Here is a 17,820-nt window from a genome sequence, read left to right on the forward strand (position 1 = left end):
TAATTAGATTGGGTGAACTGAATCACAAACAAGCAATAAAGCTAGCAGGATTCAGGGTCGATGGTGTCATCGACCCAACAGGCGGCATGACAGATGCAAAAACAATGATTGTCACCTTGAGACAAGGGGACAGAGCAACCCTCAAACTCGCAAAAAGAGAGAGGGGACTCAGAGGTCACATCCATTGGATTTGAGCTTTCCGCGGGGTTTCCCAGGGCCCCTAGACTGGGTCTGCTAAGGGTTATCCCAGGCAGGGTACTGCTAACCGGCGCCCAAGCTACCAATCAACACTGCTAATGCTGAACCCCCCGGGACTTGTCCACTCACAAGGATAAAGCAGGGGGTACCACCAAACACAAACAACCCTAGTATAAAGAGGGAAGGAACACCAAGGAAGACCCCCCACCAGGCAAAAAGAAAAGAAAAACCTCGCAAGAGGACAGCATATCCAGAGGGAACAGAGTCAGTCGCTGTTCCCGGTGAAAACTAGCTGCACAGTACCCCGCACCCCTACCAGTGCAATAACTATTACTTACCCCAAGGCAAACTAGGGAGGAAACCCCCCAGAACTCTCTGGGCGGTCAATCGTCAAGCAGCAGAAGACCAATGGAGGTAGATCCAAAGTGACTTGTGGAAGAGAACCCCAAGCCCCAAGGGCGGTACTTACAATAGTACTTACAATTCAGGGAAGGTGACCCCTAAGCACATTCAGTCTGAGTACCTGTAAGTATTACTCCCAGCTTGCACACCACCATAAGAGCAGTACTGAACAGAGAACAGCACAGCAAAAGTCCAGAGCTGGAGCCACAACGACCAAGCAGTATCCCATCAGCCGAAGAACTGCGGTGTTGATCGCCAGCACGGGAATCTGGGGCTTCCCCTTCCCCCTCCCGGGGAGGGGAGAGTTGTGCAGAGGTGCAGCGCAGCTCATGTGACATCATGCTTGTTTGCTCGTTTTCATTTGGGGAGTTCTGTCCACTCATTTGTCTATTTTTATTATTTTCACCAGAATAGGGGGTTTGTTTTGGGGTGCTTACCTTTCTGGGTGCCTGTCCCGGTCGATGGGAGATATAGAATGCTCCACAATCACATGTGCATTTCTATAGGCCATTGCACCTCGTGCCTCTCTGAGGGGGCCAGGTTCTGGCCGTGGTCCCCGGTAGGCCTAGAACTCCACCCACATCGACTGATGCCAAAAAATTAGGACTATCCCAATCAGCCTGAATGGCTCCGGGGAGCCATAGGGACTCCCCCCAGAAAATATAATTTAGTGAATCTACAAAGAACTTGAACAAATCCTCCACGTCTTTGTGTTACAAAGAACTTTATTTGCTCTTCACATTATTTCTTAATAAAAAGTTGCACCTCAATTAGAGTAATATCACTAACCTGACTTCTGGTAATGTTAGCATCATCAACATCAATAGGGCGGTCTTGCCCAAGCACCCAGAAGGACTGCCCATGAAGGTGAATAGGATGGTTCTCATCTCCATATTGCCCTGAAAAGGAGAGTGCATATTATTGTATTTTTATTAGAGAAGTGAAATGCTTCCTAATGATTCTGTAAAATTTTATGACATGATAGCAAAGATTAGACACGATCAAGCAAACAGGGAAACAGTGGGTTTACTGCATATTCTGGGGCTGCAAAAACATTGGATTTCATGTAATGACATGCCACTTCCTAGAGGGGGTGGGTGGGGGATGGGTTGCCTTAGTGGCTCCCTGTAGCTAGCCACACTGAGATAGCTCCACACAACTAAGTTACAACTAAGCTCTTGAGAGTCCTTAACAGCCTACCAGAGACTAAGTCATAACCTGGCCTCCCCTCAGAGGAGCAGGGATTTCATGATCACCTTCACTGCAGAAACAAACCTCCTCCAGAAAAGAAGTGACAAAAGAAGCGACAAAATAAAACAGACAACCGCAAGGTTCAGAGAGAGAGTAAACAATGCAGCAAATGAATTCCTCATTCGACCTTGATGACGAGCAAACGTCTTGACACCTGCTCTGTTTGGGACGGCCAGTGAAACGCATGATGCAGTTTTACTCTTTGGATCTCGATACTACCATCTGTCATTCCTAGTTGATGAACCAGATTGTTATGATGCCTGGTACACTTCCCTGCCACAGATGGAAGACCTGCAGAGGTTTGAATACAGTGTAGTACAGTATGAGACTGTACAGAATGACACTGAGACTGATGGATGCCTACTACTACTACTAGTACAATATTTAGGTACAATAGTATGTTCAGAAAGGCTGACATATTAGTAATTGAGATTAGACAGACTAATGATGACAATACAAAGCAGTGGTGAGGGGAACAAAAATATAATGTTATACTATTACTACTGTACACAGTATTAGGTGTCTTATATAAGCTTAAATAATTTGAATATCAACTGTGTAAAAACCTCTCAATTAAAATTAGGACCAATATCTGATGACATCAAGACTTAAATTTTAATTTAATATCAAACCTCAATCATTATAAACATTAATGTAAAAAACACAATTATTATATAATGAAAGAAAAGAACATCCAAATTCTGACCTTCATCAATCATCACCAAGTCAACAATTGACCCCAGGGGAATGGTATACATATGGAGGCACTCGCAGTAATCATCATTGCAGTTCTTGGCAGGCGGTTGAAAGTCTGCATTACAGACTTGCTCCCCCTCATTTTCACCAGTAAGGATCAAAGGACTAGCTGGATGCACGAAGGAGATGTTGTTGATCTGGGGTGTTGGGATTTGCTGGCTATCTTCAACTGTAAGTAAATATTAAGGATAATAGATGATGAGTCACAATAAAATAGCTAAATATATGATGTCCAAACCATACATCAGAAAATCAAGAAATTGATATTTTGGTCCCATTATACACCTTGATAACTGTCCAGGATGGACCAAAATTGATTAATTTATTTATTTATTTTCTGATGTGTGGTTTGGATATCATATTAAGAATAATCAAAGTATGATTAGAAAGTCTACGATTTAATGCAATAATGAATAAAATAAGTCTACGAGAGTACTGTGTATATATAATGTCAAAATATATATAACTTGTTTTATTTAGCCATGACAGTATCACAGAAGAGCCTGAGTGTGATAATGACAGTACAATGTTCAAATATTAGTGATTCAATGTTGTTCACGATGTTCACAGCGCTAGCCACAGCACCATAGCATTATTTCGTCCATCTAGGAATCTTCAAATGACTTCTTAGGTTCTTTACAAAATAAACTTGTGGTCAATTATGTATTTACAGGATTTAGTGACCAGTATTGTGGTGATAATAAGCACTGTGCGTAGTATTGTGGGAGGAGTAATTGTGGTGAGGGAGCGAGGGAGAGAATCGAGGTAGCCTCACTGTGTGTGTGGCAGCCACTCTTGTTTTGCTCATCATACTAGCTTAGTGGTTCGCTATGGTGAACATATTTGTACATGGGTATATACAATGTGTGTGTATATAGTGTAGTAACAGCAACAGGAGTATGTTGGGAGGAGCTATTTTGGTGAGGGAGGTGACATAATCGTAGCGTCGTTTGCTGGCTGCTGTGTGATTTCTCATGTAGTGTATGGTGGCCACTGTAAAGTTTGGACATAATACCAGCTTACTTGCATAGTTCTGGTGAATAAAACATGTAGATAGGTATACATAACATGTGTAAATAGTGTAATACAAACAATAACAGTATGGTGGGAGGAGCAATGTTGGCGAGTAAGATGTTGGAGGAGTGAGGGAGAGACTGGATGTTGGAGGAGTGAGGGTGTGGCAGCTGACACTCTCGGAGTTGTGAATGTATATAGTGTGCGATAGTGTATAATGTGTAAATAGATTGTATATATACATAAATTAGCATAATACAATGGAAATATGTGCCGGATATGTGTACACGTGTCATACACGTAACAGTGTCTTCGGACACTGTTACGTGTATGCTCTATGCCATAATATAGTGTACATGTTGATTATACATAGGATTGGCACGTAAAAGCATATAAAATGTATTTGGAACTGTGCGCAGAAAATGAACAAAAATATATTCGCGGCAACTCGCGCATCCAGCCCCGAGTGCCCTACCGGCCCCAGGGGCGTATACCACGGGCGACCAGGGAATGATGACATCACGCACAAATTTACGGACCCCGTAGCAGCTAAAGTACTTACAATTTCGACCTTCTGTTACTATACCCTTACTCAGGGAAGGGTTTTTGACTTTAAAAACAGAAAGAATTTTTTCTAGAGATTTTATTTCCTGCGCACTGGGGGGTATCATATTTGAAGGCTGCGCAGTTAAGGGGTTAAAAACAACAAGAACGCGCAGATGGTGGCGCGGCGACGTGTGACATCATAATCGTTTGCTCGTTTCTGTTTGGGGATTTCTATCCGCTAGTTCGGCTTTTTGTAGCAATTTTCACCAGAATACGGGTTTGTTTTGGGACGCCTACCTTTCTGGGTGCCTAACCCAGTCGATGGCAGACATAGAATGCTTCCAACCACATGGGGGTTTCTATAGGCCATTGCTCCTCGTGCCTCTGCGAGGGGACCAGGTTCCAGCAGGCTCACAGAACTCCATACACATGACCGATGCCAAAATCTGACATTAGCATATCAGCCTGTATAGCTCCAGGGAGCCTCCGGGACTTGCCCCGAAAATGGCGTTTCATTACATTCAACGCTGGTTTTTTTACTATCAATAAATTGAAGAAGACTTCAAACTTACCTAAATCAAAATTATAATAAATTTTGGAGTAGAAGTGAGCATTATGTATCCTGCGCATTTCAAAAGCTAGATAAATGGTGAAGTTTGCCCTTGGAACGTTCACTTCCTGTGGTAATGGGTTTGGTGATCTCAGGTGGGCCACACATACGAGGTCTTCATAGCACGCACTATTAATACTGTTGACTTGCTGCAGGGAAATAGTTTGTATTAGCTGATGATTACACAGACATTACGTATATTCAAATAAGGTCTAAATGGCATAGAAAATTCAATAATGGAAAAAAGACTATATGCTTTCCCTATCTAATCCTGGTGGATTCCTTCCCTCTGTGAAAGTACGAAACAGGATAATGCTGATTGCAATAATAACAAGCAGACACTAAAACAAAGCCAAGACCTCCACAACATAGGAGCAGTCACACAAGACATAAAGCTTAGATAATTACAAGACAAATTACTTGGTAATGAGTAACAATTTTAGCACATAACTGAAATTTGAAATTTTTTGAAAAACTGCCAATATGAGAATAAAAATATAAATTACAGTATTTAACATTTACAGGTACTCAACTATTCATTAACATTGTGGGTTTTTAAGACTAATATGCTCTCATTTGTATATTAAGTATCTTAATGTAACATAAGTAGAACAATAAAGGAAACTACAGAAGGCCTTCTGACCTATGGCTACACACACACACAGAAACATGCAGTCTGAAATATACAAGTATATTAGATTTATAAATATAATTTAAAACAATGATAGTTCTTCATATATATCTTTGGGAATACTCACAACTCCCTTAGGTGGAACTTCAGTGAACTTTGGCTTAGGTGGCATGTCACGAAGCAATGCGAGATCATCAATGTACTCTTGCCGAGTATTAAATTTGCCCTTAACTACAGGGCTTTGAGACTCGTACACTACACTACTCGGAGTCTCGTATTCCAAAAGAGCAAACTGGTGAGCTTCTGTTTCTGCGCAGTCAACGCCTCCCATGAAGCTCATCCAGAATGTTCCAGATCTGCCGACACCAGCGTCAACCACAACGTCCCACCGCTCACCTGCATGTCACAATAGGAGCACACGATTAAGCCTGGTATTTTACTGCCTTAGTATGTTAATCTACTGATCAAGGCATGAATGATAGATACAGCACTCCACAACAATTATACAAAATACAGTCACATCACTTAACTGGTAAATAAACCTCTCAGTTGCTATGTTAGCACCTTACTTGGCACACCATATTTACCCACTATTACACATCTCCCAGCATGGTCTTCAAATGCCTACATTAGAATTTATCTAAATGAACAGTTACAGATTCCCATTGTTTAAACTTTTATTACCTCTAGTGATAAGGTGCTCTTTATTATTAAACACAGTACAGTGATATAGTACTCGATTTTACTATGATAAATGTTCGTTAGTTGCTGTGCCATCAAATAAACAATAATTCCTAAGCCACTGCATTCTGTTGCCCCCTTAAAGTAAGATCCGTAGTATCCTCTAAACAAAGATCTTTGAGGGCCAGGCAGGAGGCATCCTTGGCACCAGTACAACACTGAACTTCCCAAATAGTCTCTGCATGGTTGTTAATGGTACTAGGGAAGATTATTTGATCTAAGCTCATACCAGTCTAGAATGACTCACATCAGTGCATTCCATTCAAACTCAAATACTATACATGCGTTTTCCATTGTGACTACGAAATGTGTCCATCAAACAGCCCATTTTCTGCTTCACGTATGGTTTGTTCTGCTCTTCATTCAGGAGTTTGGATGAAATTACTCTTTTAAAAGTTTTCTCTTTTCTGCCTGCTTGCTCAGAGGGACTCATGGAACCTCAAATTTTTCTATCATAGCAACATGGTCCACATTTTAGAACTGGAACATACTCAATTTCAGTTAAGGTCTATTGTTGTTATACATATGTATTGCTAAGTCCCTGATTCCTCCTGGCTGGTTAAGAGCACAACCTTATTATCCTTGGGAAAATATAAATTCTGTTGTCAAAGGTGTTCAAGTGAAAGGAAGTGTTTCCTAACTTCATTGTTACACATTCAGGGGAAACATTTGGATTTTACAGACAGTGCACATTTTATGCAAGGCAGCAGTTTTGCATCTCATGTTCAGTTTCCCTCTTGCTGCAATACCTCATTGCAAAACACTTGAGGGGATGTTCTTGCCTGACCCATGTCTTGAAAGATTTTGACAGGAACCTTTTTTTTTTATTCCTCTCAGCTGCTGGTGGAGATCTCTAAGGTTTCTGTTCTGCAACTCACCCATGTGTTTGCATCTTTCCTTTTAATATTTCAGAATTATTTGTGATCAGAAAAGATGCCTGTCAGTAGTAATAGTCAGGCCCAAACCAGGTAGGAAGAAGAAGAGGTATCTTGATATGGACTAAAAGTTTAAACTTGATATTTTACAGTATAAGTCTCCGTGGCGTAGTGGTTAAGTCGCTCACCTGGCGTTTCGCGAGCGCTTTGTCCTGGGTACGTATCCTGGCCCGGGAAGGATTCACTGGGCACAAATCCTTAACTGTAGCCTCTGTTTAACTTAACAGTAAAAGGGTACTTGGTTGTAAAAACGATTCTTCTCGGGGGGTCGTATTCCAGGGAACATAGGATTAAGGACTTGACCGAAACGCTAAGCTTACTTGTGGCTGTACAAGAATGTAAGAGTTCTTGTATATATAAATCAAAAAAATTAATAAAATAAACAAATATAAAAACTTATAAACATTGGTTGATAAATAGCCAAAAATGGGTTCAGCACAAATTACTTTGGTGTAACACCAAAAATCCAAACTTTATATTTTATCTTTAATAACATAGTCACATTTACCAGTAATCCTCAACATAAACAGTCAACACTAACCTGGATAAACTACCAAGGAAGTAGCATTAAGAGGCACTATTGGGTATCCATCAGAAGCAATAACGGTCAGCACGTGCTGATCAATAGCCACTACGATGGGGCAGTTGAGAACGGCAGTGTTGATCAGTCGCATACGGTATCTGTTACCTGTGAACCACAAGTGGCCAAATTGTGATGAGCTAATTTTTGGAAGCATGAGATATGTTATACAGCAGGAATAACACCCGCTAATGCTGATACAATTTATTCTCTCTTGAATCATAAGAATTTTAGTTTGTTTATTGGATTCTGATTATTATTTGAGTGGAGACGTACAAGAGAAAAATTTAAAGCAGCACAGCCTCACTCAAAGATAACCCTTGGTGGCTTGGTGAGTGTGGTTCAAGAGGTATTATTTAACTAATATGGAATGTAATTTTGCCCATAATCACTTGCAAAATATATAATTTCATGTCCTGGCTCTTTAAAATTCTCCTCATGTATGATATCCTCATTCATTTGATTTGCCCTATTTTTTAAACTGTCCAATCAGTGATCAACTTCAGTGTAAAAAGACTTACCTGGTGTGACTTTGAATCTTTTATATGGAATTAAAGTTGAGAGTAATGTGGCATTCATATGCTGAAAGAAAAGCACATTTTACAGTATGAATAAGGATTAACCAGTGCACTGAAACACCTATACTACAGCAAGATAGTTTGTAGTTTAATATACAGTACTGTATTCAAATTGTGTTGAAGAAAATATACTCTTAAATATAATTATAAAACGTTATGACATTAATTATTAGTTCCAAACTTAAATTCTTGCATCAAAATTTGAAATTTATCATAGAAAATAATAATATACAGCAATATTAAGAAGAACAGAATTTCCCAGCCTCTAAATCCTCAACCAGTTGAGCATGGTTGGAACAATTTAAGTGAGGAAGTAGTACCAAAAACCATTACTAGTTTCAGTGTCATATGACAAAGATTATAGAGAAGCTCTGACACCACAAGTGTTACTCACAGCCTGTAACAACATTTAGGTAATTATCCACATGCACACACACACACACACACTGTGTGTGTGTGTGTCAGTAGTAGTCAGTAGTTGCAAAGCGTTATATGACAAAGAGTGCTGGCAAAAATGACATGTAATTATTGTAATATCAAATCCAACTCTATAATTAAAAAAAAAAAAAAATATGGAGTGGTAGAAGAGCAAAAATCACAAATTCTGAGGCAAATTATTAGATTTTCTCTGAATGATCTCTTCTGTATACATAAATACTGAACTTGGGAGGATTTTGAGTGTTTATTGAATGAACTTTCTGGATGTCAATTTAGGTTAGGCAGAATTTCTCCAGGGGTCTCCCAAGTACCAGTGCTAGTATGACCTGACAGGGACATTTAAAAAAATCCCAGTTATGCGGGTGCAGATTGTCATCTTGCCCTGCATGAGCATGATCCTGGCTAGTGGTATCAGAAAGGATCTTGCCTTAGAGAGCAACTGTGTGAGATAGTATGCTTAAGTAGGACACTGAGAAACAAGTCCAAAAATCCACCACTAACCTGATGAGGACCTTGACCATTCACCAGCATCGAATTGGGAAAATCATCATCACCTCCATGATGTCTGAGAACAAATTTATCCTGTGTGGGGATGTGTAACCAGTCATGGAACTGTAGAAAGAATAATTCTATGGTTAGAACATTTTTGCTTGTTTAAGACACATTTAAATTATCATAATATTTTAGAGTTGCATTTGTTATTTTGTCATGACTATTATCCAAGAATAGTGGTATATTTTCATCCTAGTAAATAAAGTAAGTACACTACAGTATTTTAATGAAAATGTAAATTTTTTTGTCATATACCAATATTGATTTCAAATTTGTACAAGAAGGTAGATCAAAATAATATTTATAAAATTTACAAATTAATAATTAAAGTTCAGGTATAGTAAGTATAGTCCTGCAAAACAATTCAAAGGTAAACAGCTAACAGCATGGAAGCTACCATACAATGACATACCAAAATCACATGTTCAGGAAGGTCGTAATCAAAGGTGTTATGATTCTGGTCCAGTGTTGGAGGCTGCCTCACAATAAGAGCACCAAAGGCACCATCGGCTCGTTGAAATCCTGTAAAGATGTGTAATATCTATTAATATTCAATAACTGGTTAGCTAAATAACTGTATATCTTTGAAGATGGTTCTGTCTATGAACATCGTAACATCTTTTTTATATACTCGAAAATGGCATAGATATGATTAAACTTTACCTTTCATTTCTTCATTTCATCAACTGATATTTAGTGAATAACGCACCCATGTTTACATGTTGAATACTATATCTTTCTCCTGAACAGTAAATTGTGTGAATATTGAATCCATTCATAAGAGGGTGTATTGTACATATTTTTTCTTATAGAAATACTGTGCAAAATCAACAACAATAAAATAATGGTAAATGTTTCTTAGCACAGTATTTAAAGTATTACAGTACTTGCAATGGAAGGGAAATCGGGTACCATTCTGATAAAATATACCTAAAATAAACAGAAATTTTGATATAGCTTGACCGATGCCCTGGATGTTGGGGAAGGAAGAGGTAAACTTTTCCCACAGTAGTCAGAAGACCTTGAATTGTCACCTTAATTTTTCATCACACTAATAGTATCGTTAAAATTTTATGTACAGCACTGTACTGTAGTACTACCCTATGTTATTTTTTGGCCTATCAGTAAGCTCTTAAGACTCTCAAACTCACACCTTTTTGGGAAACTTTCATATTGAAATATGAGTGGAGTTTCATGTTGGCACTCACAAATATACCTAAGTGAAAGAAGGGTAAACAGGTGGGTAAGCTGGGTGCCTTCTTGACTGTGATGAGGATTGAGCTCGAAGGGTAAGTCAGAAGTCAGTGGCACTAAGTATGCAATTGTATACAGTACTACGATATTGAGCTGACTTTAGCAGAACTAATTACTGCATGCAATCATCATGAAGGATCTTAAGTGCTAGAAAGAGATTTATTACTGCTAATATCATAAGATATATTGTAAATAAAAGAAGAAATTTGACAAGAATGGTCATGTAGTGGAATAAGAAATGGATTGAACATCATCTCTATGGATTTCAGTTACTGAAGGATATAGTGGAAAGAAACAACAGAGAGGAAGATGCATGATTAGCACGTTTGAAGAATTTTCATTATGATTATGTATAAGTGAAGCAATTAGTAGCCCCATGGTGGAGCCCTAAGATTTAGCCCCAAGGTGTAGATCCAAGGTGGAACACCAAGGTGTAGCCTAAAGGTGGAACACCAAGGTATAGCCTCATGTTGGAACACCAAGGTATAGCCTCATGTTGGAACACCAAGGTGTAGCCTCATGTTGGAACACCAAGGTATAGCCTCATGTTGGAACACCAAGGTATAGCCTCATGTTGGAACACCAAGGTGTAGCCTCATGTTGGAACACCAAGGTATAGCCTCATGTTGGAACACCAAGGTATAGCCTCATGTTGAAACACCAAGGTATAGCCTCATGTTGGAACACCAAGGTGTAACCTCATGTTGGAACGCCAAGGTGTAGCATAAAGGTGGAACAACAAGGTGTAGCCTCATGTTGGAACACCAAGGTGTAGCCTCATGTTGGAACACCAAGGTGTAGCCTCATGTTGGAACACCAAGGTGTAGCCTCATGTTGGAACACCAAGGTGTAGCCTCAAGATGGAACACCAAGGTGTAGCCTCAAGGTGGAACACCAAGGAGGAACACCAAGGTGTAGCCTCATGTTGGAACACCAAGGAGGAACACCAAGGTGTAGCCTCATGTTGGAACACCAAGGTATAGCCTCATGTTGGAACACCAAGGAGGAACACCAAGGTATAGCCTCATGTTGGAATACCAAGGAGGAACACCAAGGTATAGCCTCATGTTGGAACATCAAGGAGGAACACCAAGGTGTAGCCTCATGTTGGAACACCAAGGTGTAACCTCATGCTGGAACACCAAGGTGTAGCCTCATGCTGGAACACCAAGGTGTAGCCTCACGTTGGAACACCAAGGTGTAACCTCATGTTGGAACACCAAGGTGTAACCTCATGTTGGAACACCAAGGTGTAGCCTCATGCTGGAACACCAAGGTGTAACCTCACGTTGGAACACCAAGGTGTAGCCTCATGTTGGAACACCAAGGTGTAACCTCATGTTGGAACACCAAGGTGTAGCCTCATGCTGGAACACCACGGTGTAGCCTCATGTTAGATCACCAAGGTATAGCCCCAAGGCCGACTAGCAACATTGAATACTAAGGTGGAGCAGCACCCAATAATGGCAACAGCAATACCATTACTTGCTCATTGCTGCATTTAGGAATTTGCCAAATTACTGTATTTTTTGAGTATATTAAAAATGGTCTTGTAAACATTTTGATATTAAAGGCAAGTCATAAATTTTGTTCTTTTTAACCATTTGACCAGATATTCTGAAATGAGTACAGTAGTACTGAACTGTAATATAAGGGTTATCCTCATTTATCAGTGAGTAAATTAAAGTATGTACAGTGTATACTAAAAATAGGCTTTTAAAAAGTTACATAAAACCGTATAGATATTATAGTATTGGCCTTGTGGTTCTCAGTGGCATGCTGAGTTGTGGTAAACTTAGTAAACTAAAGTAAACTGGTTCTCGGTGTATAACTGGACACAGAGACATGTTAGATACAGCATTAATCGTTTAGAAAGGAAAACCCACCTGTGTGTGAGTGGTAGAAGTGAGTGCCCGGCTCGGAGGCATAGAACGTGTATCTGAAAGATGTCCCAGAATGAATGGGACACTGTGTGACGCCGGGAACTCCATCCATATGAGGCGTTCCCGGAGTTCGAACTCCATAAGAGTTAATGGGTCCCTGCATGGTTATACCATGCCAGTGCATTGTTATACTCTCATCATGTAATGAGTTTTTGACATCCACCACTATGCGATCACCCAGGCATACCTGTAAATATACACATTATAATTTTGCTTTAATTGGTTAAAAAGTGTATGGACAACATATGTTGATAAAGCTAATAAAACTGTGAATAAATAGTTGCCAACTTACTGTACCAATCTTAACAGCAATAGCGTTTTTCAACATGTGACTAAGATATAAAACACTCATTAGCTTAACATTACTCTTAACACTTATTTTCAATGAACAGCAGAAAATAACTACTATCATTTAAGTCACACACGTCTTCAATAATCCTACCCATAATGTATTATAAACCATTGTATGTAATGCATGTATCTGGCCATCCTCAGGGTAAAGTGATTATAGGAATGGCCGCCCTTCCAGGCTCAACACTGATATGTATCTAGATATTTGCGATGCTCTGAAGACTTAGTAAGATTCCAATTATATTATTTTTTTATAAACTGGCAAGTGAACTTTTATAAAATATTCTCAAATTATATCTGTATTGTATTAGAATGCCAGGGGTTTACAATAAAAACATGTGTTATAATCTTATTTTGATCAGCTCCAAAGCAAAAGTTTTCTTTAGTATCAAATTCTAGGGAACACTCAAACAGTTTTTGACTTGTAGCTGGCACGTCAATAGATTGACTTTCTATCTATAAGCTGGTGTCCCCAGAATCTCAGCTCCCTTGATTTTCAACACATTTCAGCTGTTTGAAGGTGTTAACTGAAACTATTAATCTTAAATAAATCAAAGTTATCCCCCAACTTTATCCTCATGACAAATTTTCAAGTATTTCAATGGTTGAATATTAAGATAAACTGACGTCAAACATTTCCTCTTAACATGCTGTAGTTTTTCCCGTTTAAGTTAATGTTGGCCATAGACTATTGCTTTGATATTGTTCACATTCAGATCATCTTAGATCACGAAGTTGTTCACTGTGAAAGTAGCCTACGCATATATGACTATCCTATAGCCTATATATCATTCCTAGGCCAAGATATTCCCTGTTATCCCTGCTAGGCCGCCATTGTATAAATTATATGACTTTAATCAGCTAGCATGAAAACGTTTGAAGTACAGGTGTAAAAGACCAATGCAGACGAGTCAAGTGAAGCAGTGACCAATATTGCCAGTCACGGTGACTTTTTTTTGTTGAGCAGGATTATAGAGAACATGAGACACAATTGAAGGTTAAATACCTCCAGATATTTCGCTTCTCATCTGATGACGTACAGAAGCTTTAATCACGTGGAAAAGAATAATTCGATGTGCATAATGTATATGGAATCTCCTGGGCCTGCATGGATACTGCCTGTTGTACTGGCTGATCCTTGCTCTCACACCATTTGATAACCCCGTTCCTGCTGAGTGCGTCAGTCCTTGGTGAACGTGTTACTTGCCTTTATGGTAAATATGAGCATTAACTTATTATAGTTAAAATAAAAGCCAACGTCCACGACTGCCCGCCCTCTTCCTCTCTCTCATACGCTGTTTATATTTGTATTTTTTTGTCCTGTTATTTGCAGGTTCAATAAATTTAGAGAGAGTTTTCCTATTCCTCATCCGAGATAAAAGAATTCCAGTAAATGTTACATATCGCGCTGGTTGAAGGACACGCACGCGTACGCACGCACGCACGCACACACACACATATACCTACCTTGCCTTGAGGTTACCTTGAGGTGCTTCCGGGGCTTAGCGTCCCCGCGGCCCGGTTGTCGACCAGGCCTCCTGGATACATATATATATATATATATATATATATATATATATATATATATATATATATATATATATATATATATATATATATATATATATATATATATATATATATATTTATATATATATATATATATATATATATATATATATTATATATATATATTATATATATATATATATTATATATATATATATTATATATATATATATATACATATATATATATATATATATATATATATATATATATATATATATATATATATACATATATATATATATACATATATATATATATATATATATATATATATATATATATATGTAATATATCCCCATTGCTTCTGAGACACTCGGCGCCTTGAAACAACAAAAGACCAACTTCCTTTTCCAGCGCCTCAGCGTGGCGATACAGAGGGGAAATGCACACTGCATTCAGGGGTTCCTGCCCGCCATCTGAGGAGCTGGAGGAACTCGACAACTTATGATAATCATCTTTGTCCCCTATATGTAACTCCTTTTTTGTAACAAAGTTTAAATAAAACGAATATATATGTATATATCCAAAAGAATAGGGGTGGTAGAAGAAGAAAATATTAAAGTGTTCAGTGAGAATCCACAAGGTCTTCTCTGAATACTCTTTATTTTCTTCTCCGAGGGTCGGTCACCTGGTGTGTTACACTGAGGGATGGTCACCTTGTGTGTTACACTGATTCTACGATCAGGTGATAAAGATTAAGCAAGAAAAGGAAGGTTGTGCAGACTGCATCTTCTTTGACTGTCGGAAAGCATTTGACACAGTACCCCGTAAGAGACTGGGGCATATGTTGGAGAAACAGGCAGCAGGAGTAACTGGTAGGGCGCTCCAGTGGATAAGGGAATACCTAAGCAATAGGAAGCAGAGAGTTATAGTGAGGGGCGAGACCTCAGATTGGCAAGAAGTCACCAGTGGAGTCCCACAGGGTTCTGTACTTGGTCCTATCCTGTTTCTGATATACGTAAATGATCTTCCAGAGGGTATAGACTCATTCCTCTCAATGTTTGCTGACGATGACAAAATTATGAGAAGGATTAAGACAGAGGAGGACAGCATGAGGCTTCAAGAAGACCTAGACAAACCGAAGGAATTGTCCAACAAATGGGTGTTAGAGTTTAACACGAGAAAATGTAATATAATGAAGATAGGTGTAGGAAGCAGGAGGCCAGATACAAGGTATCATTTGGGAGATGAAATTCTTCTAGTATAAGAGAGAGAGGAAGAGCTGGGGGTTGATATCACGCCAGACCTGTCCCGTGAAGCCCACATCAAGAGGATAACCTCAGCGGCATATGCCAGGTTGGACAATATAAGAACGGTCTTTAGAAACTTAGGTAAGGAATCATTCATAACCTTGAATACCACGTATGTCAGACGAATCCTGGAATATGCAGCTCAAGCATGGAGTCCATATCCCGTCAAGCATAAAATTAATTGAAGAATGTTCAGAGGTTTGCCACCAAACTAGTGCCCGAACTGAGGGGCATGAATTATGAGGGGGGGAACTACGGGAATTAAACCTCACGTCGCTGGAAGACAGGAGTTAGGGGGAGGGGACATGATCACCACATACAAGATTCTCAAAGGAATTGATAGGATAGACAAAGACAGGCTATTTAACGCAAGGGGCACACACACTGGGGTACAGGTGGAAATTGAGTGCCCAAATGAGCGATAAAGACATTAGAAAGAATTGTTTTAGAGTCAAGAGTAGTTAATAAATGAAATGCATTAGTAAGTGATATGGTGAAGGCTGACTCGATACACAGTTTCATGTGTAGATATGATAGAGCCCAATAGGCTCAGGAACCTGTACACCTGTTGATTAAGGCGGGACCAGAGAGCCGAAGGTCAACCCCCAGAAGCACAACTAGGTGAGTACTGAGGGACGGTCACCTCGCAACCCATCTATCTTGAGATGATTTCGGGGCTTTATTGTCCCCGCGGCCCGGTCCTCGACCAGGCCTCCACCCCCAGGAAGCAATCCGTGACAGCTGACTAACACACAGGTACCTATTTTCAGTAATGCTAAATAACAGGGGCATAGGGTGAAAGAAACTCTGCCCATTGTTTCTCGCCGGCGCCTGGGATCGAACCCAGGACCACAGGATCACAAGCCCAGCGTGCTGTCCGCTCGGCCGACCGGCTCCCTTATCACCTCACATTTTGACACATACTTTACCTAAGGCCAAAAACTGTCGTATGAAGTACGGTAGCGGCTCGCCATATTGACATTATGTCCAGTTTTCTGTTCGCGGGTCCTCTGGTAGGTTAGGATAAGGCACTTTAGTACGACAGATTCCTAACGTTGGGAAGGCTGACGAGACGTGGCTGCACCTCGCGTGTAACATTAACATCAATTATATAATCAGACACTACGCACTTAGCTCATTCAGTGTGTAAATATTGTGTTTAGTCTTTGTTATTATACTTTGCTATCATATCGCCTTTTACCTGGTGAACCTAGTAGCCTAGCCTAGTGGCTAGTAGCTAGTAGCCTAGTGAACCTAGTAGCCTAGTGGACCAAACTCACAAGTCAAGCCTGGCCTCGGGCCGGGCTTGGGGAGTAGAAGAACTCCCAGAACCCCATCAACCAGGTATCAACCAGGTAACCTGTCAAGTGATGACTCAGGGGGGGAGGGGTAGCTTACCTGGATGGGGGGACCGGGCATCTGCTTGTTGATAACAACAATCCGCCGCTTGACACCGTCCCCAGGGATACACTCCGGCCTTCCGCAGTCCGTCGCGTTCTTAGGGCACCCGTAGCAAGCCCTGAAAACACACACACACACACACGTTAGTTTGTCTCATATCCTCCCAGTGATTAATGTACTTGCCTGTGCTTACATATATATATATATATATATATATATATATATATATATATATATATATATAGCCAGCCAATTAATGCACAACTATATTCTACCCACCTCAAGACTCCGCTCCAATATAGAAGCATCAAGAAATATGGACCAATAGGCTTTCTACAAACACTTCTATTCAATACCCATTGTTTCGTGTTCTGTCTTGTGTTGATGAAATTAATACCCTATTAATGCCACCTCTTGTTCTGTCTTGTGTTGATGAAATTAATACCCTATTAATGCCACCTCACCCCATCCACCTCACTCAAATGTAGATATAAAATCGGAGATGCGTAAGTTCTATTCAGTTGTGTATTTGTAAACTAAAGTCTTTGAAAATGTAATAAGTTTTACGAAACGCGCTCGTGTCGCGTCAGACTAGAAATAAAAATAAATTTTGGAGAATTGATTTTTGATTTACCTCCAACAGTGAAAAGAAATGTACAGTGAAAAGTAAATATACTAATATATATATATATATATATATATATATATATATATATATATATATATATATATATATATATATATATTATATACCCGTCCTCATAGTGGTAGTGGTCCTATATTTTTGTTAAGTTATTGACCTACTTTCAAGATAATA

General features: G+C 39.5%; 1 protein-coding gene across 2 annotated transcripts in view; it reads right to left on the reverse strand.

Moving 5' to 3' along the window:
• LOC123774072 (uncharacterized) overlaps positions 1-17,820 on the reverse strand; it is a 48,516-nt gene that overhangs the window by 7,949 nt on the left and 22,747 nt on the right. For both annotated transcript variants that reach the window (XM_045768211.2, XM_045768210.2), the window contains exons 4-13: positions 17,001-17,121; positions 12,373-12,616; positions 9,645-9,754; positions 9,182-9,292; positions 8,186-8,246; positions 7,626-7,772; positions 5,536-5,804; positions 4,740-4,926; positions 2,558-2,776; positions 1,390-1,499 (exon numbers count right to left, since the gene is read on the reverse strand). In XM_045768211.2, the coding sequence (XP_045624167.2) occupies positions 1,390-1,499; positions 2,558-2,776; positions 4,740-4,926; positions 5,536-5,804; positions 7,626-7,772; positions 8,186-8,246; positions 9,182-9,292; positions 9,645-9,754; positions 12,373-12,616; positions 17,001-17,121 (1,579 nt within the window). The remainder of the gene's footprint in view (positions 1-1,389; positions 1,500-2,557; positions 2,777-4,739; positions 4,927-5,535; positions 5,805-7,625; positions 7,773-8,185; positions 8,247-9,181; positions 9,293-9,644; positions 9,755-12,372; positions 12,617-17,000; positions 17,122-17,820) is intronic.

The sequence above is a fragment of the Procambarus clarkii genome, chromosome 91, assembly GCF_040958095.1.
Source record: "Procambarus clarkii isolate CNS0578487 chromosome 91, FALCON_Pclarkii_2.0, whole genome shotgun sequence".
In the NCBI taxonomy this organism is placed as follows: Eukaryota; Metazoa; Arthropoda; class Malacostraca; order Decapoda; family Cambaridae; genus Procambarus; species Procambarus clarkii.